General features: G+C 33.5%; 2 protein-coding genes and 1 long non-coding RNA gene across 4 annotated transcripts in view; 2 read left to right on the top strand and 1 right to left on the bottom strand.

Moving 5' to 3' along the window:
* The window catches only part of LOC143250474 (protein artemis-like), a 44,247-nt gene extending 41,802 nt beyond the window's left edge, over window positions 1–2,445 (top strand). Inside the window, exon 4 of the mRNA XM_076501063.1 lies at window positions 850–2,445. Within this exon, the coding sequence (XP_076357178.1) occupies window positions 850–960 (111 nt within the window). The 3' untranslated portion in view covers window positions 961–2,445. The remainder of the gene's footprint in view (window positions 1–849) is intronic.
* Window positions 1–26,896, bottom strand: part of LOC143250479 (cyclin-Q-like) — a 477,792-nt gene that overhangs the window by 269,574 nt on the left and 181,322 nt on the right. The window lies entirely within an intron of this gene.
* LOC143250473 (uncharacterized) lies at window positions 19,310–25,499 on the top strand. Its single transcript, XR_013028204.1, has 3 exons — window positions 19,310–19,473; window positions 24,388–24,434; window positions 25,408–25,499. It is a non-coding gene; the product is annotated as an uncharacterized LOC143250473 (long non-coding RNA).

Below are 26,896 nucleotides of genomic sequence, written 5' to 3'. Positions count from 1 at the left end.
GATCAATTACTGCATTAATCAGAAGCACTAACTTTGATTAATCAGTTACTTACAAGTGGCAATCAATTGAAAAAAATCATGATCAATTGATTAATTGTAGCTTTTAGGTAGTCAATTAATTTACCCAGCTTTAGCACTTATAATTAAAGGTTATTTCTCAAATCTTTATCCAGTGCACCACTGGATTCAAGTCATTCATTCTGAATACAGCTAAAAGTACCCAAAATTTTATAGTAATTAACAAACATTACTACTTTACTAATTTTGTTCCTGTCAGTATCATTAATGTAAATGAGAAAAAGCAAAGGCTCAAGCAGTGATCCCTGATCAAGGCATTCTAATAGTAACAAGAATCCAGTTTACAGTAGTTGGACAACCAGCAACAAAAATTGCATATTGAAACATTTGACAAGAAACTTGTTATTTAAGCATGTAGTAAACTCAAAATACAATATGTCATGTTTGAACCATTGTGTTTCAGCATACTGATATGCCAGCTTATTTACTACAGTTTGTTCAATTGTTTTGTTAAAATATTTGTATTAGCAGAATATTACTGCATTTTGGTATTACCTAAACATTTTTAAATATTACAAATTTTTAAGTAACTAAACATGATTTGTTTATCAGATGGTAAGTGCTGAATATTTGGGTACATTTTGTACAGACAGCTCCACTTGTGTATATTTTTCAATGCTGTTGAAACAAATACTTTTTTTCCAGCTGTACATTGAACACTGTTTTCTTGACAACAATATTTTTAATAATTATTTTGAATTACATTTCTTTTTATTTTCAAAGTTTGAGACTAAATATATGTTTTTAGAAAATAAATGTTGAATTTTTCAGGTACATGTGAATCATCACACATTGGCTAATTACAGTGGTATTCCTGAGATAGAGGAGGCTTTAACCACAAATCTACAAAATTGCATGCATGCTATAGAAGTGATAAGGTGAAGGAAGATATTAAAACAAGTATGTCATGTCTGCCTTGCTGTTATCAGTCTACAGGGTACAGCCACATAAGTGTTATCCAGAACATTGCTATTTAATGCTAGTCCTGGGGGAAAATTTTGAGGAATTTTAAGATCTAAACTATTCTTTACCAATCTTTTTTTTTCTGTTAGAAGTACTCCTGTTTGTTCTTATTGAACCACAGTTTCCTGTCTTTTGAAGTATTTAATTAATCTGTTTCCATTCAACTAGGATTTATACACCTTTTTTTTTTCCCTAGAAGCTAATATAGTAAGTTAGTTAATTATGTGTCCTTGTATCTGATTTGGTTTTGACCTTATAAATAATTATTTTAATTTGTAATTAGTCTATGTAGCTTTTAGCATCATTTATTTATGGTTATTAGCATATCTTTTACTGATAAGGTTTTTCTGTAACCTGGGTCAACCACTGGGCTACTGTTTACTAACTGCCTTCCCTCCAGTTCATCACTTCAAAATTAGAGGCAGGAAGTGCAGGTAACCCTCAAGTAGCTCTGTGTGAAATTCGATAACAGTGACAACTCCCTGTAATCAAACTGTTTTTGTATTTTTTTTCTTTTTCTTAATTTATTCAATAATGAATCTAAATTTAATAAGTAGATTTAAATTCCAAAGTAGACTACTGTGGTAACTGATGATATATTTATAGCAACATATCAAAGACAAATTTGAATTTCTTTAAAAATGTTTGTAAATTACTGGGTCATTATGTGATTCATTCTTTAAATCCCTAACTTTTACTGCAGTTATTCTTAATATAACATTAGATGACTTGCAACTGAGCTTTTCTTTTAATTTTTCTCAGTATTTAAAGTTGAAAGAAAAAGTATTGACTTTCATGCTTTAGCTTAACATGAGTATGTATTAGTGAGTGTAAAAATATTAAACTACATGAAGCATGTCACATGGTTAAAAAACAGCTGTTGTTCCATTAATATTGAATGAATAGACTCTGCAAGTAGACATACAGATGTAGGCAATCAATGAAAACTTAAGCTGCAAAGCTGTCACATGAATTTTTCAGATACATTGTACAGTCTAAACAATATAACATACATTAATACTAGTTTTCATAATACAGAGATGCTCGGTATGGAGAATCTGAAGCCTAAAAATCTACTCAATATTAAAATTTTTTACAGATGAAAGCAAAAAAACTTTAATTTATATAATAAAACTATTCTGCCTAGTATAAGCAGTTAATGGCTTGAATCTTGCAGATGCCTGTCACTTTTGTTACAAAATTTCATGATTGATTTTGAACTGAGTTGTTGCCTGTTATAAAGTTTTTACAAAATTGTTAAAAATACTTAACTCTAATGAAGACTTTAACTTCAACCTAACTTTTATAAAATGCATTAAAACAATATACTATATCATAAATAGTGCCTGTAAACATCAAATTATGAAAGTAGGTAAAGTCATTAAATATATATCTGATTGAAAATTTTGGTGTTTTTGTTTTGTATATGCATTGGCTATGCAGTCAAATTCATAACACATACAGTAAGATGCACACAAAATAAATACAATTAAAAACTGATCAATTACTTATAATTACTCATTCAATAAAAAATAATTAAAACTACATAAAATAGTTTAAATGGAATGAAAATAAAGAATCTCTCTCTTGAATACCTGTTTCCTGGTATATGAGGAATGCTATATTTAATATGCCTGGGACAACCAAAAAACATATTTGGACATATATGTATATATTAGCTATGCAAAAACCTCTGGATTAACATGCTACTTTTATTTTTTAAATTAAGTTTCATGTGCTTGATAATTTTGTGCCTAGAAGTACAAAGATACTCAACCAGTGTAATGAAGATTTTATAAAAAGGCAGACTGTATTGCAAAATAAGTGTTTTACAAAAACTGCGTACTTTTCTAAAAGTGAGTAAGTTTTCAGTAAATGTTGGAAGCATACTGCATCCAAAAATAGTTTTTGATAAGGTATTGCTACCAAAGGTTTGTCTGTGAATTTATTGGATTAGACTGATTAATCTTAATGTGAGGTAATTTTTGTAGTTTTTATATCTATTTTGTTTACCCTAACACTAACTGTAGCAAAATCATCCATATCAAAAGCTGAAAAACATGAATTAAGGTGTTTTTTTAACTAAAATCACTCGGAGGTTGTGAGAGAGAATAAAATTGTTTATTTAAAAGTTTTGAGCCTTTCACTTTTTTCTTTTTTTTACAATTGCTTCAATTGAATTTTATTGTTTTACTATGTTTAAATTGTTTGTAACTACTGTGAATTGCAATATATCACTCAGTATATTGGTAAGTAAAAAACGTACTTAAAAAAGAAAAAAATAACACTTTAGGAATCAAGCATGCTACACAGAAGCTGGATTTCATTAACCCTAAATTTTTATCATTTTCACTTATACATTTTAATAAACAAACAGTAATTCAAATAAAAAAATAGAATTATTCAAGACTACTATAATTTATCAAGCTTTCCAACTGATCTATGAAAATGTTTAGAAAATGTCATTATTTAATAAATAAAGCATCAATGTTATTCTTCACTTAATAAAATTTGATTCGAAACTGACACCTTTTACTGAATTAACACAAAAACATTATAATCACATAGTTTACAAAGTGGCTTTTCTGTTTGTCATAATCATGTACCATTGACAAGTAAACATAAGTGAATAAGTAACTTTCAAAAGATAAAGAGTTGGGAGGAGGTTATTTGATGGTTGTATAAAATTTATTAATAACAATGAAGATGGGAAACTTTCTTATTTTAAGTTTCAGCCTATCAAAATCCATAGCTGATGTTTCCAATTAGTGGTATTCTGAAACCAATGCAAAATAAGAATGAAAATTTAAAATAAAGAATTCAGAGTAGAGAGACATGTAACATAGAAATGTAAAGGATTTACATCAGGATTTATTTGAAAACTTACTTCTAAATTAAGAAATTAAAAGTTGCATAGTTTTAAAACTTGAATTAAAATATGCTTTCTTGGTACCAACCTTATTTACATACATTAATAATAAGCTTGTATAATTAAATTTGAATGTAAACCTGATAGGTTGATCACATTTTACTCATTTTGTTGTGAATTATTAATTTGTGTCATGTAAAACCAGTGGTCACCATGTCTTAGTGTGGCTAGTTTAGTTAGGGCAGTGTGGTTTGTGTTTCATTACCAACAGAAATCAAACTTTCTATTCTGGGGCTATTGGTGAAGCAATTGCAACGTTTTGCAAGTTTCTGTGTGATCCTAGCACATGTATCATTTATCATGACAACTGGTTTTACATAAAAATAATTAAGCTGAAAAATAACACATTCACATCTTTTAATAAATGGATGTGACATACACACTACAGTTTAGTCTATGTGCATATAAATTGTCAGAAGGGCTGAAGAGTGAAAACAAAAGTCTAGCTGTTGTCATATGCAGCTTAAACAAGACTTAGTAAGTAGTAATAATAAGAAATACAAGTTGTTTGTGTTATTGATTTCTGAGCATGCATTTTTGACAATTTATTCCTGCTAATATTGTAAAATATATGCATATTAAAGCCACATCAAGTTTGTGTATAATTTTAACAAGATATTTACTTATTTAAATTTCCAAGTGTGTTTTTACTTAATTACAATGTGAGAAATGTTCCAAGTATACTTATTAGTTCCTTAATGGTTTTTTAAATTTTACAAGATAAAGTTATGACTATCAAATATCTTATTTTACGAAATAAACATTATCCTCTGTTGTTTTACTTTAAATTTAGTCAAATTAAAGAATATTCTAAGTACTAGGTTTTTTATTTTGGCTATGTATGTATCCTAATAAAAGTTTTTTTATGGTTGTTCTTTTGTTTTCATTACAAATAATTTTAGTAACTACACAGTTATATCTGTGGAGGCAGCCGTGATATAATATGGTACGTCCAGCTATTCAGAAGCTCAAATTTCAGGCATAGGGATTCTGCAGTCTCTCACAACATAGAGGTTTAATTTCTGGGATTGCTATGTAAATGTCTCAGTTTTTTTCTTGGTCTTTGAGATGAACTCTTTTCTACAGTAATGTCACTTATAGTATATTGAGAGGAGGTTAAACGCATTTCAGTCAGACGTTCCAACAGTAACTCATTTCTATTATGCAACTTTTAGGCAGAGATTTTGCATCTTCCACAATAGCCCTGTTTATGGTGACTTAATCAACTACTGTTTGACTCTCACAACTACACATTCTTTAACTCCTTGATAGATTTCTTATGTTGTTTTGGATCGTTGGTCTCAAATGACCACTCCAGTTACCTGATGGGTGTTTTAAGTTTACATTAAATGTCCTTTTTTAACACCTGTTTGTGACATGACTCTCATATGCCATATATCCACTTTACCTGAAAGTTTATTTTTTGTGGTTGCTGACCCATGGACATCACAAGTGTGGGTGATTTGTGCTGTTTGTCAACAGACTGCATTCTCATTCTCTACATTCTCAAACCAGTTCTTCTTACCCAAGATACTGTCAGGTAGGTAGGAAAGAGGATAAATCATTATTACAGATTCATCTGATCACTATTTCTCATTTCTGTTTCCAGTTAGATTTCAATTATGGTCATGTTCAGTGAAGGTATTCAAGATTTTGTTGCTTGTCACTAATGCCTTTAGAGATACTAGACAATGACTTTTTATTCTGGGCTTACATTGAAATAGATGAATCTTCTGAGAGTTACATATAATCAGATTTGTGACATTTCCATGTCCTTAGCAGCTGAGTAAAGTATAAGGAGATCCTGCTGATCAATGGAGTGAATAAATTGGGGTCAGTTTGCTTTTAAAAATTTATGGAACTTGGTTCACCTATTACTCTGTTTCCAGAACACTATTCCACAATACTCCCCAGTGTGCATTACCCACCCACCCCAATTCTAGTAGTAGAGCTAGGTTGTTTTTACCACACTCAGTTTCTAGTCAGTGGGGTGTTCAACAAGAGTTTTTTTCTCCAGAATGTTAAAGTGAATTCCTCCACTTTTGAAGAAAAGAGCAAAGTTAGAGGCTTTCCTACCTGGACTCCTGGATGTTTTTTTCCAGAAATCAGTAAGAATGGCACTAGTACAAATTTGATCTTGACTATCTAGTTGAGATGTGCATGGCCCTTGCTTTTAATCAGTGTTAGTTCAGTACATTGTTTATGTAAGATGGTCTGCTGTTTTCTTGTTATTCTGAATGTGGAGTGGTCCTATCCTGGTTCTTTGGTTGAGCACAGTTATTCCACATCCTCCCTGTAATAATTCTGGGGGAAAGTGGGATGTACTTTTCTCACATAACTCGAGAGTGAGGATGAATGTTCATAACTGAAGACTGAATGAGTTCTGTTTCCTTTAGTTTGGTAAGGCCTACATGATCCAATCATTTTGAGGATGGAATGTTGCCTTTTGGACTTTTTCAGGTTGCATTCTTTCTCATGGTTTTGGTGGCTCATGACACATCACACTTATGGGTATAGATTGAGATGTACCATAAAATTTTCTTTTAAGTTCTACTGGATCATCAGAATAATTAAACAAATCAATTGCACAAGCTAGAAGAAGATAAAAAGAGCATGATTCATTTTAAGATATAAAAAATGCTCCAGATAAGAAGCATACCAGTATATGTTCCAGTGAAAAATTGGACATTTATGGCTTTAAAAAATGTTGTTGTTTTACTGCTGCAAAAAAATGAATACTGCTCCTGCTGCCTTAACAGCAATTGATAGCTGCATTCTTGTAGCTTTTTGAAGTTCTGCCTAAGATTTGCACAGTTCACACAATAGAGCAACAAGAATAAGCTCTCTCTAACAACCAGATGTTTCTGTTGGTTAACTCATGAATGATCAGTTTATTTCATAATGAATTACTGCCCTGTCTGTATGGAAATAATAATACTAGGCCCCTCTTTCTGTTTATTATGAATGTTTTTTATAATTTCTATAAGTAGTGTTTAATTTCTGATTTTCTGAGAATGTTCAGGTAAACCATAAAAAGAAGAAACATTCACTGCATGAAAATATGTATTTTAATACTATATAGGCTTAAATATTTTGAGTAAAAACCCTTCTCCTGCTTAAGTGGAAGAAAATGTTGCAGTATCATTATTTGTGTTTTTTATTACTACATCTGATGACTTAATTTGTAAAATTAATCCTGCGCTAAATTTCTCCTTTTGAAATAAAATAATTTATTATTAATTGAATTTCTTTTTACCACAAAATATTTCTGCTGCACTTTGTAAAAAAATTAAAATTACTTCCACAGACATAATTCCGGGAGTAATTACTCCTTACAGAAAAAAAAACTATCTGGAGCACTGGTATAAAAATTCTTATATCACATAAAAGATTCAGTGCATATTACATAACAATGATTAGTTTGTATAAGACATAAAAAGCATTCCTCTAAATGAGAATCAGACTTAGTTAGACTGTGTTATTTCTAGGAATTTTATGAGCATAAAAGGGTAGAATATTTTTTGTAAGACAAGAAGAAATTAATACTTTCATGTCAGTGAGAGTCTCAATAAAGAGAATTTTGAAACGTAAAGTAACTGTCTAAGATGGGAGGACTACTTTGGAGCAGAACTTTCCAGTGGGAGTCTGCTTCCATTGCAGTGGACAAACCTGTAGTAATAAATGGTGGTTACCATTTTTTACAATTCAAGTGTTAGATAGGGAGGATTGACTTGAGCATAAGTTCAGGGCCTTTTAAGAAAAGTGAGTATGTGAAACATTGAGAGCATAGATGTCAGAATTTATTTTAGTTAGTGTAAACAGTATTATAAAATGTGATGTAAAGGAGAGATAGTAAATGAAAACAAGTAATTAAGATCAAAACATAGAGGGAAGCCAAGAAACATAAGACTGAACCCAAGTTTGCTTTAATGTATGAATTGTGTAGTTAATCTAATATCCCACATGTGTTGGTGCTAAATGTGTGATTTAGATTTATGGATGATCAACCTAAGAGATGTAGCCATTTAAGTGGTCAACTGAGTGTAAGAAAAGCGAGTGAATAAAAACATCAGAATAAGTTAAACACACATGTAAGGGAAGAACTGTATCAATGAAATAGAGAAGACCAGTAAACACTAACCACTTATAGAAAATTGACTAAAAGAAATAAAGTGACATGATGATGAGGTACAATAAGAAGAATACTGTGTATGCATTCACTTTTGTCATTGAGTGACCATGATAAAGTTTAATGACAAAGAAACATTTTCCATTTTGAAATTAGGTGCCTTATGATAAAGACTGAGTTGAGATGGATTTCTAATCTCCTGATTTCTTTGGAACCATAAATAAACTGATGTAAAACCTGAAAAATCAATGCGATTTTGGCTGCTTCTTTCTAAAGAGAGTGATTTTTTTTTATCAAGGATTTAAAACAAACTGGATCAGAAAAAAAGAAACGGAAAAAATTGGTGAATTAAAAGAGGAAGAGAATGGTGAAATTGAAATTAAACACAAAACAGAAAGATCTGTTAAGACAAAAAATCTCAAACCCAAAAGTACTACAGAAAACAAATGATTTAAGATGACCCCAGCCCTAGTAGTCCAGGTGAGGAAATCATGCAGAACAGAATAGTCAGAAGTAAATACCTTAAAGAAACTCACCTTTTTACTATTACCTTTAGCCACTCTTGGATTAGAATGAATTGGTAAAACAACACAAGTGTTAACAGGCAAAACAAAAGGCCTAACATTTGACTTGCTGATGATGTCCAAGAATAACAACAACCAGAAATAAATTATATGCTTAAACCTTAATCAGTTCCTGCTGGTGTGCTTCTCCTGAATGGTAAACTTATTCAGGTAAAATTCCTGCACAGAAAAAGTGTTGTAGGAAAGAAATTGTTTTTTCAAAATCAGCTTCAATTTTAGGAAAGAAGAATGCTTTGAGGTAGTATTTTAATTCTAGCTAGAAATAAGTGGAATGAGAATAGTTAATAACTGTGAAGAAGACAGTTTTAAAATGAGATAAATCAGAGTATGCAGAGCAGAAAATTGATGATTAGTCAAAGTGAAAACCCCAATCACCCCTATAACTGATTTTAGTGTCAAGAACTTGAAAAGACATATGAATATAGTGAAAAACTTTGCTAAAGGACTACTGGCATGATGAACACAAGGAAATTGAAGGCTATTAATGTTTTGTTGATTTTTGAATATAAAGGAAAGATAGAGGACAAAGAATGAAGAATTGAATCTCCAACATAACACTAGCTCCCTCTGCCCTAAATGAAATTGGTTAAAGATTTAAATTAGAACATTCCAGAGAAAGAAAAGAAATTAAACCAGTAGATGCCTCTTTATGATTAAGAGTTCCAGACATTGAAGACAACTAGGACTGAACTAATAGTGGATAATGTTAAAAATCATGAGTACTCTACAATTTAAGTGTCCACATGATTGTGAAATACTTTAGGGACATTAACAGACAATTTTGTATTAACAGCCTCAAGTACTTCAACAGTAAAGGTTGACAGTGCCAATGTAGTGTTTTTGTATGTACTAGAAGCAGATTTTATCTTTGCCCTCTTGCCACTGGCACAATGAGTTGTCTAAAATTTGGAGATTTAGAACTCTAAGTTAGTGCACGTTTTGTAGTGTATCGGGAATATTTAAAACTTTAGTCGCATATTGACTACCAAGATTATGTGAAAGCTGACATTGCTATAATGTATGATTAGTTTTGAAATAAAAGGCAACATAAAGTTTTTCTGATTTTTAGATAAATGAAAGGTCTTCATGAAAATGGCAGACAACAAAGTATTGATGGAATGATTTTAGAAACTTCTTCATAAGGGAAATCCACCTTCAATTAAGAGAAATATCTATAAAGATCCATAATTATTAACATGCTTTGCTAGCTTTAATATAATACACTACATAACTTGATGTATTTCAAAAAGAATGATATAAAAATAGATTGTTGTTGCCAGGATAGCCTGCAATCTTCAATATTATGTAAAAAGTCTCATTAGCAGCTGATTTCACATGGTAGAAATTCTGTAGGTTGTATATAAATATCTTTAGAAATATGCCCTGGAGAGTTAAGAAGTTAATAAAGGGAAATCTTTGTGTATTTTTGATATAGGACATGTTATCTTTTATTGTGCCCCTTAAAAATTCTGGAGTTTTTCTTAAATGTAGAACACTACATTTTCTCCAATTGGTTAATTGGAGTATGTGGCAAACATTCTGTTTTTATTGTAGGCAGTGATTGTGTTGTTAAATACAATATGGTTCCACATTAAGCATTTTCTGTCAAAACATTTTTTTTTAACCAATGAATCATTAAAATCACCTGGATGAAAATGGTTATGAGTATGAAGACCATCTTCAAAAATGTTCATAATACTAGTGTCAGACCCTTGGTTACCATCAGCAATCTGAATATTGAAGTCCATCAACATACTTTTCACAGTCATCACATTAACTAAAATAAACTGCAAGGGTCTTGTTAAAACAAGTGTGACTCAGGACATACATCATTTTATGTATTCATTTACTCATAATTTACTCTTCTTGGTCTTCTGTATGGTAACACAACCACAGCATCAATAAAAAAAAAAAGACAAACAACCTCTATTTAGATCAAAAATAGAAATCTACCTGGTAACGAGAATATACTCTTTGTACATTCTTACTTACAAAGATTATAATATGTTGAATACCCTTGCTATTTTATGATATTTTCAATCATAAACCAAATATTTCACAAGTTGTGGCCAGCTTTGACGATGTATGTTAATACTGAATCAAACATACATAATGATGTTGTGGCTACTCCTGTTACATAGCTACATTCTGCACCCTCGTTAACTTGTTAATTGCTGAATGCATTACTAAAGTAACAGCATATGGTATTCAGCATAGCCATTATCCATTTCATGACTGTTCAAAAGTGATAGAGTCTATAGCTTCATCCTCAAAATGCCAAAATTACATTATAATGCAAAATTAAGCATATTGCCCAAATATGCATGATAGGTTTATTTGTTCTTGAATTAATCTATAATGAAAAAAAGGTTTGTTGGTTTGTAGCATTGATTCATCTAATTTATGTAGATATGTTAAATGTTATACAGCAATCTAGTTTGTTAATTTTAGGTAAGTTGTACATGATTCCAACACTGTCTGGTCTAATTTCTTTGTAAGTCTAATAACTCTCTGAATATTGATTGACATGCTCTTAGTGTAACATTGTTGTAGCTAAATACTTTGTGATAATTAGTCAAGCTGAGGATGAGCAACAATTTCACATCCAAGAGAATCTTATGATTCATAACTAAAGCTGAACATGAACTATCTAGCATGTATTAGGCAGACATACCATGCATTTTCTACTATCTTATTTTAGTTTAGAATTCTGAAACACCTTTTGTCTAAGAGATGGTCAAGGAAGTCTTTATGTTGATTGTGTTCTTTGTGATTCTTTTGAAGATTACACCTGGTCTGCCTATGTGATGCATGACTATAAAACTGCACCACGAGCATGAAGGTTAACAATAATGCCTTCCAGTGGTAAATCAAGTAATATCTCAAGGTTGCAACATCCCTTATGTTCAAATAAGAATGTCCAATCATGTGGATAGTAGTAATTGTTTTGAGTAAATCATGTATTATCAATTTAAGTAAGTAATGTGAGATTTAGACAGTCTAGAATATTATTTTGAGTGACTCAATCAGCTTGGAAATAATTCCTGAGGGAACAGAATCAACCCAATCAATTCACAATTCATGTAAAGGTGAGTGTCCAGCAGATAGCACAAGTACCTGTATCATGTTTAGGTTTAAGTTAAAACTTTACATTGTGTATCAAACTTTGTGTCCAGTTCATTCATTTTTTAGCTCAGACATTGTTAGTTTTAACAGAATTCAGTATTATTTTGCAGTTGGTCTTGCATACTCTCATTATATATTAGACTTATCTAAAAAGTGTGTTGTAAACTTAGTACAGTTTTTGAACATTTATATATTTTACTTAATAATTTCATCTACAGGTTGTTGTTTTTTTCAATAATACAAGTGAAATGACAGGTGTTATTTAAAATACTGGCAGAATCAACTGTAGATCAGTTTTCAAAGTGCCTGTCTCTTGGTACTTATAATGAATAAAACTAGGTAAGAATATAGATTGCCAGTTTGAATTATAATTTCATTTTTATTTTGTGTTGTTCAGTTTTTACTTCACTGAATTTAAAAGGTTTATGCCACAATGAAATAATATGGTGCTTAACTCATGTCTAGCTTATGTCATGAACATTGATTGAATATCTATAACTAGTTTTCAGTCTGTATTTTATTTTGTTAAAAAAACTATTTTCTGAAGTCATGGATAATACTCTTTCACAGTTGGATTAACTACAGTAAGTTAATACTGCAGTATAATATTTTGTATTTTCTTTAAATAGAGAAATTTAAAAACTATTTTACAGCCAGTTAGAGTTGCTATTCTTGAAAATAATTTCATGCATCATGATATGTGTTACTTAAACCTAGCTGAAGGTACTAACAGTCAAGCTTTGTGCCATGTGGTATGCTCATCATGTTGCTGTCCAGAATATTAAGTACAAATTTGGACAAACTTTTTATTGGGTATGTTATTCAATGCATTCTTCATTGTCAGAGATACAGGATCTGATTAGACACTTGAAGCCAGTTAATGTCTATCCAAACGTTATACCCAAAGGTTCAACAGCATCAAAGGTATGGTCTTCTATATAAGAATATTTACATGATTATGAGCCTTACCAACTATGTAAAACAGGTTTTCAATGTAGATAGATTTAACCCTGTAATAGTAAAGTTTTTCTTCTTGTGTTTTCTCTTATGCTGTCAACAAACACGTGACTCAAAGTTATTTGCTCATCTATGAAATTCTTGGGACCAGAAAATTTTGAACAAAGAATGGCTATTAAAACAGTATGCTTTTTTATTCTCATCTCTTTGTAGTCCTAAAAAAACCAAGAGATTAGAAACTGATAGTAGATTTGTTCATCTTAATTCATTTCAAAAAGGAAAACATAAGGTTCCTATGTAAATTCATGTATCTTGATTTTTGGACATTGAAAATGAGTGCCTTAGGCACTTGTTTATATATTCTGATTCTTTTCTTTACTTAAAATTTTCTTTGCCATTTTGGAGTAACTTATCAGTTTATAGTCCTCAATTTTGATTTGGTTTAACTCGTTAGTTTTTACTCTTCTACTCACACACTTGTTTTTAATTTTTATCATTACAGCTAAAAATACTATTTTTCATTCACTTTTCCTTACAAAACTTAGTAAGTTTCTAATTTTCACATTTTATGTACTTTGATAATACATGTGCCAGCCATGGAACACTGAATTTAAAGTAAGTTGTTCCCCTACTAAAAGTCCAGTCAATCTTTATTCTGTATTCCTCAGGGCGTCGACCTATCAATTCAACCAGAAGAAATTAGACAAACCATAGAACCCCAAATACAAGCCAAGGTATATGCAGTTCATCGAATTTATTCTAAGAACAGTAATCACCCCACACACTTCATGAAGATAGTGACAACGTCGAAGTACAGTGCCGACTGTATTTTACGAGACGGCTGTTATTATCACATATTTCACTTTAGAGCCGAACGCCCGCATCGACGACCATTCAACACTTGGTCAAACAAAGCACCCAGATATCGAAAACAACCAACGGAAATCTTCCAACATGAAACTACCAAAATACCGCCGAGTCCAGACCGTATTAGAAGAAACATGAAGACGGATTCAGACTACCCGACTCAGAAGACGACAACTCCCATTGTTAGTAACACGCCAAGTTCCAGTAGTTCAAGAAAGAAAAAGGACAGTTCATGCCAGACTTCAATCCCAGTTCCACAGAATTCAACAACCAGCCAGACTCAAACCATTACGAAGATAACCATCGACGTGACAGCACAAACTGAAAAACAATCTACCTCCACGCAGAAAACTCAAACCAAAATCTCGAGAAGAAACAAAGCATCACAGACCAGCGAAGAACAACTCACCGAAGAACAGCCAGTAGTTCCACCACCAAGACCACGTTTCTCACTTGCACCAATGGGCTTCAAATGTGGAAACAAGTTCATGATGAAGTTACCACCCTATCTACAAGACTGCAGCTAACAGTTTCCACGTATACCACCAACATAGTTCATCAGTTTTTGTTTTCTTCTTCTTCTTTGTTTGTTTTGTTTCTCTTTCTACCCAGCTACTTCCGGGCACGGTCTGGGTAGATTATTCGGCGCCCAGGCCGTGAAAGTGGGTTTTCTCGGGGTACTCCCGTTTCCCCCCACAGCAAAATCCCTGGCATCGGACCTGTAGGTCCCAGCCTCATTCTGAAAAGGGCCGTTTACCCAGTCAAGGGTATCTAATCAATCACAGTAAATTTCAAAAATCAATTCGCCAGCCGCCAGTGTACTCCGTCCTCGAGCCAAGGTCTGGCTCACTTCACTTTCGCTGCTTTCGTCCAGTTCTCCCGTCCTTCCTCTCACTCACAAATACACCACTCCATTTTTTGAAATGTTAAAAATAAAGTAAAAATTCCACGGATATTTTAAAACATTTATCATGTAAGGGGACGAAGAGGAACTACAAAGTTCCTGAACACCCCGGTTGGGGAGAGAACTCTTCTGATTTCTCTCTCTCTAAACTGAACCCCTGCCACGTTAGTTTAGTTTAGTTTAGCACACACATTCGGAAACATCAGATAAGTATACACAAACGGATTTCGATGACAAAGTATCCCAGAGCACACAAACCATTACTGAAGAATCTAAAACTTGTGAATCCTCTGCCTCGACTGACAAAATCCAAACAGCAGACGCGGTTTCTCAAACTAAGACCGAAATGATTCATCAAACAACCCAGTATCCTGAAGAAATACGCATCACGGGAACATCCAGCAAGCTTACACTGGATGATATCCAGTTTAAAAACAATCCGTTTAGAAGAAAGTATTTCACCATTTCTCCCTCGCCCAACCAAAAATTCGACCCATGCGTCACAGGAGATCCGCCAAGTCCTTCAAAACAGTCGTCATTTTAGTTTGTAACGCATCCTAGTTACTACCTCTATGTTTTATTATTATCATTTGCTTTGTAATTGAAAGTGTTACTGTATATCTCTTGTTATTAATCTGTGTAATTTCTTTCCTTACAGCTCCTCTTTCGGGCACGACCAGGGCCTATATTCGGCGCCCTGGTCGTGAAAGTGGGTTTTCTCGGGGTACTCCCGTTTCCTCCCACAGCAAAAGTTCGTTTCGTAGGATTTATAGATCCCAGCCCTAAAAAGAGGTACGTCACTTTAGTATCTAAATTTTAAGTATCCAAAATTTTAAGCGTTTAAAGTCCAATACATTCCAGTCACAAGACCTAATCATGTCGGCGTACTGTGTTTGCATCTATCTGCTCACTCCACGTCAACTATATTCTCACTACATAATTCTTCGGACGCTTGTGAGTGTTGTGCTGAACCTTCCTCGTCGTCTTTCGTTGTCTCTCCAGCCGGCAGAACCGCTTCTCGGCTCTTCCCCACGCTCCTCAATTAAATACAATAATCTGGCAATTTCGTGATGATTCCCAGCTTTGACTCCGTGCTAGTCAGACGTGTTTTTACATTAGTCTTGCTATAATGACGCTGTCATTTCCAGGTCCTGCTGTGCCGATCCCGCCAACTGTCCCGCCGGTAATCGTCGACGGTCTACCGCCTCTTCAAGTAGCCACATTTATTGCGCAGGCCAAGCCTGGCGCTTCCATTGATCCGTCTAAAACGCGTATTTTCCGCAGAGGGGGAATCCTATTCCAGCCGTCTACGCCCAAAGACTTGTCCTACCTTTGCAAGCCATGGAATACCCCTATGAAAATTAGTTGTGCACCCACGAAAAGCCCTACTAGCCTGTTCACAGTTTTCCTAAGATGAGTACACCATTCCATTTAACCGTTTGAAATTAAGTGCGCCATTGAAAATCAAACCCAGTCAGTGTTATATGCCGTGAACCGTATTTATTCAAAATTCTCCCGTCAAGCTACTAACTTCATGAAAATTGTAACACCCAGTAAACCTATTGCTGATACCATTCTACGGAATGGCTGCTACTACCACATATTCCATTTTAGTGCCGAACACCCCCGACGCCACCCAACAAAACCTAAAACTCCTAAGCAAACCTACACCTGTACTATAACCTAGCGGAATATCCACTTCACCCACAGCCACCCCGCAAACCGAAAATCAAACATCAGACAAGTATACCAAACGGATTTCGATAACAAAATATCCCACAGCACACAAACCATCACTGAAGAGTCTAAAACTTGTGAATCCTCTACCTCGACTGACAATATCCAAACAGTAGACGCGGTTTCTCAAACTAAGACAGAAATGATTCATCAAAAAACCCAGTATCCTGAAGATATACGCATCACGAGAGCCTCCAGCAAGTTAACACTGCTGGACTCCCCGATTAAAAACATGCTGCCTAGAAACAAGAATTTCATCATTTCTCCTATGCTCAAGCCAAAATTCAACCAACGCGACGCAGATGATCGGCCAAGTCCTTCAGAATAGTCGTCTCCCTAGTTCGAAACGCATCCTAGTTACTACCCCTTTGTGGTTTTATTATTGTCATTTGCTTTATAATTGTAAGTGCTACTGTATGTCTCTTGTTATTAATCTGTGTATTTTTTTTTCCTTACAGCTCCTCTTCCGGGCACGACCAAGGCCTATATTCGGAGTCCTGATCGTAAAAGTGGATTTTCTCGGGGTACTCCCGTTCCCCCCCCCCCCACAGCAAAAGTTCCGTTTCGTAGGATCTACAGATCCCAGCCCTGAAAAGAGGTACGTCACTTTAGTATTTAAATTTTTAAGTATCCAAATTCTAACTGTTTAAAGTCCAATACATTCCAGTCACAAGACCTAATCATGTCGGCGTACTGTGTTTGCATCTATCTGCTCACTCCACGTCAACTTTATTATCACCACCCAATTCTTCGGACGCTTGTAAATGTTGTGCTGAACCTTTCCCATCGTCCTTTGTTCTCTCCGGGGCCCGGCATGGCCAAGCGCGTTAAGGCCAAACACGCTCGCCCTCCCAGCCGTGGGAGCGTTTCGATCAATCCCACTATTCGTTGATAAAAGAGTAGCCCAAGAGTTGGCGGTGGGTGGTGATGACTAGCTGCCTTCCCTCTAGTCTTACACTGCTAAATTAGGGACGGCTAGTGCAGATAGCCCTCGAGTAGCTTTGTGCGAAATTCCAAAAAACAAAACAAAAACAAACAAATCGTTCTCTCCGGCAGGCCGGCACGGCACGAGTCTCAGCTTTTCTCGACGCTCTTTTTCAATTAAACATAATAATCTGTCAACTTCAAGGTCATTCATGACCATCGTTCATGAAAAATAACTAACAAGCCATTCCAATTCACCTAATTGTGTTCAGTTGAGTAATTTATTCTTGCCTTGTGTGGGGTGAAGAGAAACAATAGTTTCTGACCGCCCCTGGTTATTTTTCGTTCTCCAAATGTCGAACGAAATGATAATTTAACGTAAATACCCACGAAGTATTCCTCTACACACATTCGGTTGGGAGGTCCAGTCCAGAGCTAGTCACTGAGCAAGTCAGACGTGCTGATATCTCTGCCAACATGCTTTTTAAGACGAAAAGTCAGGCTGTTAGTACCGCTTGTAATCGTCGACGGTCTACCGTCGAACCTCACGCCACGTTGATCGCCCAAGCCAAGCCAGGGGCAACCATTGAACCGTCCAGAACCCGAATCTTACACCGGGGCGGAATTCTCATCCAACTCGCCACTACCGCAGACCAAATTTATCTGTGCCAGTCATGGAACACTGAATTTAACGTAAGTTGTTCCCCCACTAAAAGTCCAGTCAGTCTTTATTCAGTATTCCTCAGGGGCGTCGACCCATCAATACAACCAGAAGAAATCAAACAAGCCATAGAACCTCAAATCCAAGCCAATGTATATGCTGTTCATCTAATTTTTTCTAAGAACACTAACCTTCCTACGTATTTCATGAAGTTAGTGACAACGTCGAAGTACAGTGCTGACTGTATTTTACGTGACGGCTGTTATTATCGACGACCATTCAACACTTGGTCAAACAAAGCACCCAAACATCATAAACAACGAACGAACAACTTCCAACGAGAAACTACAAAAATACCGCCGAGTCCAGATCTAACTAGAAGAAACACTAAGACAGATACAGATAACTCAACCCAGAAGACGTCAACTCCCTCTGTTAGCAACACGCCAAGTTTCAGCAGTCCAAGAAAGAAAAAGGACAGATCATGTCAGACTTCAATCCCAGTTCCACAGAATTCAACAACCAGCCAGACTCGACGCAGAAAACTCAAACCAAAATCACAAGAAGAAACAAAGGATCACAGACCAGCGAAGAACAACCACCTCCTAGACCACGTTTTTCACTTCCACCAATGGGCTTCAAGTGTGAAAACAAGTTCATGACGAAGTTACTACCTGATCTACAAGAGCGCAGCTAACAGTTTCCATGTATACCACCGTCACAGTTCATCAGTTTTTTGTTGTTGTTTTTTTTTGTTTTCTTCCCAGCTACTTCTGGGCACGGTTTGGGTAGATTTTTCGTCGCCCAGGCCGTGAAAGTGGGTTTTCTTGGGGTACTCCCGTTTCCCCCCACAGTAAAATCTCCTGGCATCGGATCTGTAGGTCCACATTCTCACCTGATCCTGAAAAGGGCCGGTTCTTCAGTCATAGGTTATCCAGCAAAAGTATATTTTAAATCAGTTCGCCAGCCGCCAGTGTACTCCGTTCCCGAGCCAACATCTGGCTCACTTCACTTATGTTGCTCTCGTCCAGATGGCATGTAATCTACCGTCCATCGACGGTAACATAGTAACTTGTGGTTGACTTTATGCATGTAAATATTATTATACAGGTATAAATAAGCAATATTTTTACTTAAAAGGCTTCATAATGCGTAATTTTAGAGGTCTGTAACGGATTAATTTAGTTTACAGTATTTCTTATGGGAAAAATTGATTCGGTTTTCGAACAGCCTTCTGGAACGGATTAAGTTCGAGAACCGAGGTACTACTGTATATTGAAAAACCTGAAGAAGGTGAGCACTTGAAGAAGAGCGATCTTTGCATAGTAAGGTCTAATGTGTTTTTCGCATGTTCAGGTACGACGAAATTAAATTTTATTCCTTAATTTTAAAATAAACAATTTTGAGACTATGAACTGAAGTACGGCAGATTAATAAAAGTGTTAATATGAATAAGCAAAGAACAACGTTTTGACCTTCCGAGGTCATCTTTAGGTAAACAAAGAGAGTTTGCAACTGACCGTTGCTGTACACATGCCTTAGGGACGAGAGTATAATCGGGCACGTGATTGTAGGGAACGTTGCAGTTGGATGTTAGGTTATTAATTAGTAGAGGTATAAAGGTGTTCCTTTATGTTGGTTAATTTTGGTTTCAGTTACCATATAAGTAGAGCTTCTTTGATTTTGCGTTTGTTTATATTTGTTTCCCTACTTAGTATCTGGGAGTTTTATACGGAAACTTTAAACATCAGTAACATTAAAATTCTCAAAAATACTTAGTAGTTTACAAACTGTTTTTTTTTTATATAGCACAAACACCATGTCTCTCCTTGTTTAATTAGGCATCCATACAAGTGCAGATGTAGCAGTTGATTTTGCAAACAGTTGCATTATAAAGTAATATTGTAATTATTTTTAGATTATTGAGAAGATTGAAAGGGTTTCCTTTCCTCCTGAATGGTAGATGTATCGTGAACTTATGGACTTGTAGTAAGGGGTCAGTTACAAAACCCATGCTTTTCATTCCAGGGTTCTGTGTTTTTCAGGATATCTGCAATTAAACAGTGAATTTTATCAAATGACTTATTCATGTGATTAATAGTGTACAATTATCAGTTTTTCGGTTCAATCGGTAAATAGGTTTTGTCTGTCATGACAGTTGTTATCAGAGTTTTTACAGCTATAAAACTTGAGACCAGTGATTCAAACTGGTGTATAAATAAATTGAGACACCTAAAGTAAATTCCATTTGATGATTTTTATCTTAGTTATGTAATGGTAGATTTTATTAGTCTAAACTTGGAAATTTTAAACATCAGTAACATTAAAATTCTCAAATAAATTTAGTAGTTTACAAACTGTTTTTTTTATATAGCACAAACACCATGTGGTTATACATTGCATTAGACTACATCATGTTTGACTATACCCAATACCAGCTTGATCAGATTATTAAAAATAGGATATGTATGTAAATTACATTTGTTGAAAATGTGTTTTTTCACTTCAGATTCAGAGTATCCTTTACTTTTTAAGTAAAACAAAAGTTCAAAATGTGTTGTTAAGCACTAACTATACATTTTTTGTAAATGATATGCTGGTTATTTATTAATATAGTGAAAATCTGCTTGAGAACTATTTTGAAGTGACAAACTAGAGAGAAAATAGCTAATCAGTGTCACTTAGCTCCAACTCTTGGACTTTTTTATTATTGGAAAGGATGTGAGTTTATTTGAAAATGTTGACATCGTAGATGAATCCACTACTCTGTGTTACCAGTAAGGTGCATGAAAATTATTGTATGACATGACTGTCTGTTTAGAGAAAGAGAGATCATAGGTGTTTTCACTTGTACTTTGTATTTAAAGCCCTTCATATCTTACATTTACAATAGAAAGAGAACTAATGCATTCACTAACTTTCATGTGATATGCATTACACCTTTTGTAATTGTTATATTTCTTTATATCTGCAGGCTTATAGTACTAGAAACCTGGTTTTAATACTTGTGGTGGGTGGGCACAGATATCCCCTTGTGTTGCTGTATAGATGCACAAATCTTCTTTAAGATTAAGCCCCAGAGATGACCAACTGTGTTACACATTTATTGTTTAGATAGTTTTATAGCTTATCTAGCTGAATAATTCACAAGAATTAATCAGTATTGTTGTACATGCATGTTTTAAAGTTTCCTATGTAAATATTAGGCGAGTATATGAGTAGAAACTGAAATACACTATTCATACAGTTTTCATGATTTAAAAAAAAAACACGTGGGTTCAAGAAGACTTGACGCAAAATAATAACCATATAGTGTGACCACTTTTGAAAGGTGAACTTTTTTTTTCTGTGAATGTTTTCTTCTAAAAACAAAGGTCTACTTTCTAAAGTGCTCAGGATTAAATAGTAGTTATGATTACTTTTGTTTCTTCAGATTTACTGGTGGTAGTTGGAATTGGCTGAACATTGAATAAAATTTAATAGATCAGAATTTAATGTTTTATAATAATAAAAGTGTTAATACCCATAGCAGCCGTTCTGAAATACAACCTAATATGTAACTGTTAGTCAAACCATGAGAGAAAAGGGAATATGTTAACTGTTCAAGATTGATTTATTTACCAGTTGGTCAAGGAACCTGGTAGAAATAATGCTATATGAGATTTGTTGTATTTAGTTTCCTTTCTGCATAATTTACTATACATCAGAATTACTGAAAAAAACTCGTAAGCAAAATTTATACTTTTTGAAAATAAATTTCTTTATTATGAAGTGAGTCATTAGATAATCTGGAAGAGAAAACTGAATGTTTTCAATTAGTTGTATAAAATATGAAATTCTTTTATGTATCATGCTTATATGTTTTCCTTGCATTTTAAAATGATAACATTTTATGATGAGTTTATAATAATTAAAATGTTGTAGTTAGCTTTTTCTGAGAGGTGCTAAAGGTATAAAAAAGTTTACAAACAAAGCAAACTTTATTGACTTTTGTAATAATTTCTGTAAGTCTTCCAACTATTCTAAAAGGTAGTTCATTATGTTTACTTGTAATAAAGTTTTACACAAAGTACCATCATATACAAGTGGTGATACAAATTTCAGTTTTGAGTACAAATTAAGTTTCATAAATTATGTTTACTCTTGCTGTGGGTGATTCAAAGTGCTCTGTACACAACTGCCTACCATGTACACAAAAATTAATTAAACGCTTTTATGAAGAGTCTATGTCAATAAGTTTAGTTTTAGTTCACTTTTATTTTTTGGCCAATCAGTTTTAACTTCTAAATTTTGAAAAGTAACAAAACAAAGGTTGTAAGATGTAACTTTTCTATATCATGTTAGGATTTCCTAACACGAACAGTAAGGTACTAAAATTTATATTTAAGATAGAAACATGAGCTAAACGTAATCACAAATGATAATCTGAAACTTGGGTAGCTTACTTTTTTCGTTTACTTATATATCCTTAAATTATATAATCCAGCATGGTCAGATGGACAGGGCACTTGAATCACAGGGTTGCAGATTTAAATTCCTGTCACACCAAACATTTTCAAGTGGGGCATTATAGTATAACAGTCTATCCATTAGTAAAAGAGTAGCTCAAGAGTTAATAGTGGGCAGTGATGACTAGCTGCCTTCCCTCTAGTCTAAATTAGGGACATCTAGCACAGATATCCTTCAAATATTTAGTAGAAATAATGTTAAGAAATCTGTTAATTAAAAGTTAGTGTGTATTTTAGGGCTGATATTTAAATATCTGCATCTTAAAATACCCTTTGGGTATGATTCATACTTGTTATCATTATATTTAGTTTTGACCTCGCACTGACCAGCTGTTGATTTATTTTCTCGTGTATATATAAAATCCCAAGATGGACGTTCACCTGAACTTTTCTGTCATATTAAGCTTTACAATTTAAATTTAGAGACTTGTATTTTTTAATGTAGTTTGACATAAGACTGTTAGTGTGTACTAGAAGTTCTGTTATTTATCACATGATGTGAACAGTTAATGAATCTAATTTTGTATAGCAAACTGACTAGAAGTATGTAATTCACAGAAAACAGGAAGCTGCAATTACTAGAATGTACTGATTGATCAGTTGGCTAACTTTGCTTATTAACACTTGATAATATTTGGTAAGTTTCAACTGGATTAAGTTTTAGTCCTAAAATTTAATAGTGCTGAATAATATTCATAAATATAAAAATTAATAGTGATAAATAATATTAACACCCTATGTGTATGGGGTCAGTCCAATAGGGAAACACCTGCTCATGTGGAGCTGTAAGTACTAATTTTTACTATAATTCTAAATTTATGACACATTCATTTATGAAATTTGTTAAGCTTTCAGTAGCCATAGCTGTATTGTACACAAGTAATCAATATTTCTATTAAAATATTTCCCATAAAAATCTATCTGTGAATTTCCAAAGCCTTAAATGAATCAGTTTCCATGCTTAAAAGTAAAAAAATACTTCTTTTCAAAGCTATTTTTCTGGCAAAACTATATTTTATCTACTATTTTTTCAACCCTAATACTAACAGTAATGAAATTACCAATGTGCAGTGAAATGAGAAACTGATAAATATGAAATAGAATGAACAAATATGTTTTTCCCTCTCTGAATGCTAGGTTTTCTATTTTCTTCAAAGTTTCAGCTTGGCATTTTCCCATACTCTTCTTTTAATTTTATGGTTTTACTGCCTGTACTTAGAACCACTGTCTAAAGACATTAGAGAACAGTATAATTATGGTGTTAGAAAACATGCAAGTTCCAGATGTCTTAATAGAAATGAATAAAATCCCTGTAACCCTGGTTATTCCTGATACAATCACACAGAAATGGAAACCAATGCACAGTTAAATCAAATAATTTCAGTTATGGTCCACTCTGTATTTTATGTAGAACGTAAGCAACTTTCCCTAATGTTTAGGTCAGTCCTATATAGTTAGCATTGTAACAGGCAAAAACATGACGTTATGTGTTGTGATGCAATACATATTGATAATAAACAGTTTGAAAAGAAGTCAGTTAATTCTGCTCTAAGACCCAGTATTGGAGGTGTGTGTGCTTCTTTATTTGGAAGATCATCGATTCCAGGTTCTAGATTAAGTTCAAAAGGTTGAACAGTATTTAGATTAGCAATCCAATAAGTTTCTTTTATTTCTCTGTAAGCTTTAATTTTGAATCCTGTTTTCAATGGTTCAACAGAAGAGTATAATGAAACCTTATTTCATCAAAGTAAGAAAAAGAAAATTTGGTAAATAATAACATAGTTATAGGGATCCTAAAGTACTAGAAAAAAAAACAAACTTAGTCACTGGCAACCCTGAAGTACTTGACATGCGTGCTTGGGTTTGTTACATAGGATACGTGGTTCCAATATATTATATGATATATAGTAATGAATAAAAGTCATTGCAATCACTCTTTACATTGTTTTATTAAATATTTTCATATATAAATATTTCATGCCTTATATATTTATACTGTGTTTTTCTCCTATTTTTTCAGGAATAACCAAGCTTATCAATGATAAAGCTGCCATTCCTTTACATGAGGTCAGTTAACTTATTGGATTCTTCTTTCCAAGTGTGCTTGATGTTGATAAAGTATTGAGAAAGTACAATTTTTCATGTCAAAAGCATTGTTCTGGTCATGAACGTGAAGAATTTGTGTGATAGGGTTTTTCCTGTACAGTGGAGCGCCATTAAGCGAAATCGCTTAAGCCACTGTAGCAAGTCTTGTACCAAAATATTTGATGTATTAAATCTACTACCTGGCTTTTTAAAGTTTCTCACACTCTCCTTGTCTTTATAACTTCAAGGGGATATTTAAAAAGGATTTGCTTTAATTTGGGAAATAAAATAAAACATATTACAATAGAAATTGACCGTTAATCTACCTTATACGCTCTCTATGTCAGCTATATGGAGGCCGCCATTTTTACCAAATCACACCTCTCCATACATTAAAGTTAATCCGCGGTAAATCCATGAAAAAAGTGATCAATAATTAAAGTATTATTTTTAATTCGATAATCTGATATTTTTATGCAATTGTATAAATATTGGCCACAAACCCAATAGAAATCACTTCAGTTTCTGAATTAATAGTGAGCATATCATATTGACATGGCGGCCCGCATGTAACACGGGAAGACGAAATTTTACTGGGAAAAGTGAACCATCGCAATGCATTGGTCCTTTGTGTTAAAACGGCACTTGTCAAATGTATCTGAATAGTCTAAACATTAATATTATAATGATCACGCAATGGCCCGGATGAGGCTCCTCGGCGGAGCTGTTGGCGACTTCGGCTTTTCAGTCACAAAGGTTTAAGCCGCAGTTAAGCAGGTTGACCCCCCAAATACCGCGGCTTAACGGCGCTCCACTGTAGTTTGTTATTAATATTATTTTCCAGTAAAGTGCACTTTAACATATTTTTATCAGTTGTCATTATGCTTGGAGATATTTCACTTCTTGTATCAGTAAAATAATAGTTATGTTGATAATTTACTTTGACGTATTTTAGGGTGAATGTGATTCTTCAGATGAAAAAGTTCCTCGGAAATGGTTAATGAACAACTGGGCTTTGTTTTCAGCAATATATAAAGAACAACCTCTTGATGACATCAAGTGAGTGTTAATAATTAATTACCTGGACAGAATTAATTTATTTAATATAAAAAGCACTTGGTAAAAGTTTTGAGCATTACCTAAGGATTGAAATTACCAAAAAAAAACATCTTATATTTGTATGCCATGTTTAGAGTCTCAGTTGGTGTTTTATTAATACTGGTTGTGTTTTGAAAGAGATCATTCCAAATACAATAATTATATATAAGGAGAGTCAGTCGTGATAGGTGGGAGATAATTCTCTCGTGTTGCTAATGTATTATTTTCATTGAGCTATAAAATTCCATAAAGATGTGGTAATAATCAAAATAGATGTAGATCTAATAGTATAAGTATAAAGTTAATCAGATGTTTCTATTGTGTAATATAGTTTTAATTTCTGAATTTCGAAAGTAAAATATTTTAATTTGTAACGTCTTAGTGTTCACATTTCTGTATCACGTGATGGCACTTGTTTGTTCCAAATTGCTCATCTTAGATCGTCTTTTCACTTGTATTTGATTGACTGAGATTGAATACAACTTTCAGACATGCAGATTTTCCTAATACATAACATAATGTTACAGTTACCAAGCTATCCCATAAAGCTCTGTTCTCTTACATGCAGTCTTTCAAAAATGTCAATAATTCTCTCTCTCTCTGTCTTTGGTATTTGCTATTACATTATTGATAACCAATATTTAATCTTCTGTTTTATGTTTTATGCCATCTCGTTTACAGGATGGCTTTTAAGTTTATCGGAACGTAGATTCAAATCTGCTATCACTAAGTTTAGTTTAACCAGCTAAGGAAATTGTTTTAATGCACAATGTTTGGTTAGAAAACCAGTTAAATTGTAATAATTATAGGACATTGTATGCTTTGTGTTTATTATTGTTTGTGCTCTAAAGTATATATTTGAAATTAATAAATAATTTGGGAAAAAAAATAAACAGCCCAGTGAAAATTTGGGTTAGCATTTCTCAACACTTTAAGTCTTTGACAACAAAAGAAATTACAGCATTCACAATTAAGTACTAGATTTTTGTTATTTTTTGTGTACATATTTTGTTTGTTATAAAAGTAAAAAAAATGCTTCTTAGGTAACACGAAAAAATATAAATGAAGAAATAGATTAATTTATTTGCAATATTTGTATATATGTATGAAGATTGTTTGTATTACATAATTTTATGCTGTAATTTGAACTAAGTGTATACAAGGTGATTCCTACATAGGCTTAGTATATTGGAAGTTGTCATATTTAACTGATGCAAGCCTGACAGTAGTCAGGATAAATAATGATAAGCTTCTATTGTAATCTGCAGGGATTTTAGAAATGAAAAATGTTGTTTCATATTTTTTTTTGGTGTGGTTACAAGGTTAAACAAATGGCCTGAGCTCAT

This window comes from Tachypleus tridentatus, chromosome 5, assembly GCF_004210375.1.
Source record: "Tachypleus tridentatus isolate NWPU-2018 chromosome 5, ASM421037v1, whole genome shotgun sequence".
Taxonomy (NCBI): domain Eukaryota; kingdom Metazoa; phylum Arthropoda; class Merostomata; order Xiphosura; family Limulidae; genus Tachypleus; species Tachypleus tridentatus.
Note: the sequence above shows the minus strand (reverse complement) of the source record. Positions and strands in the feature narration are given on the sequence as shown.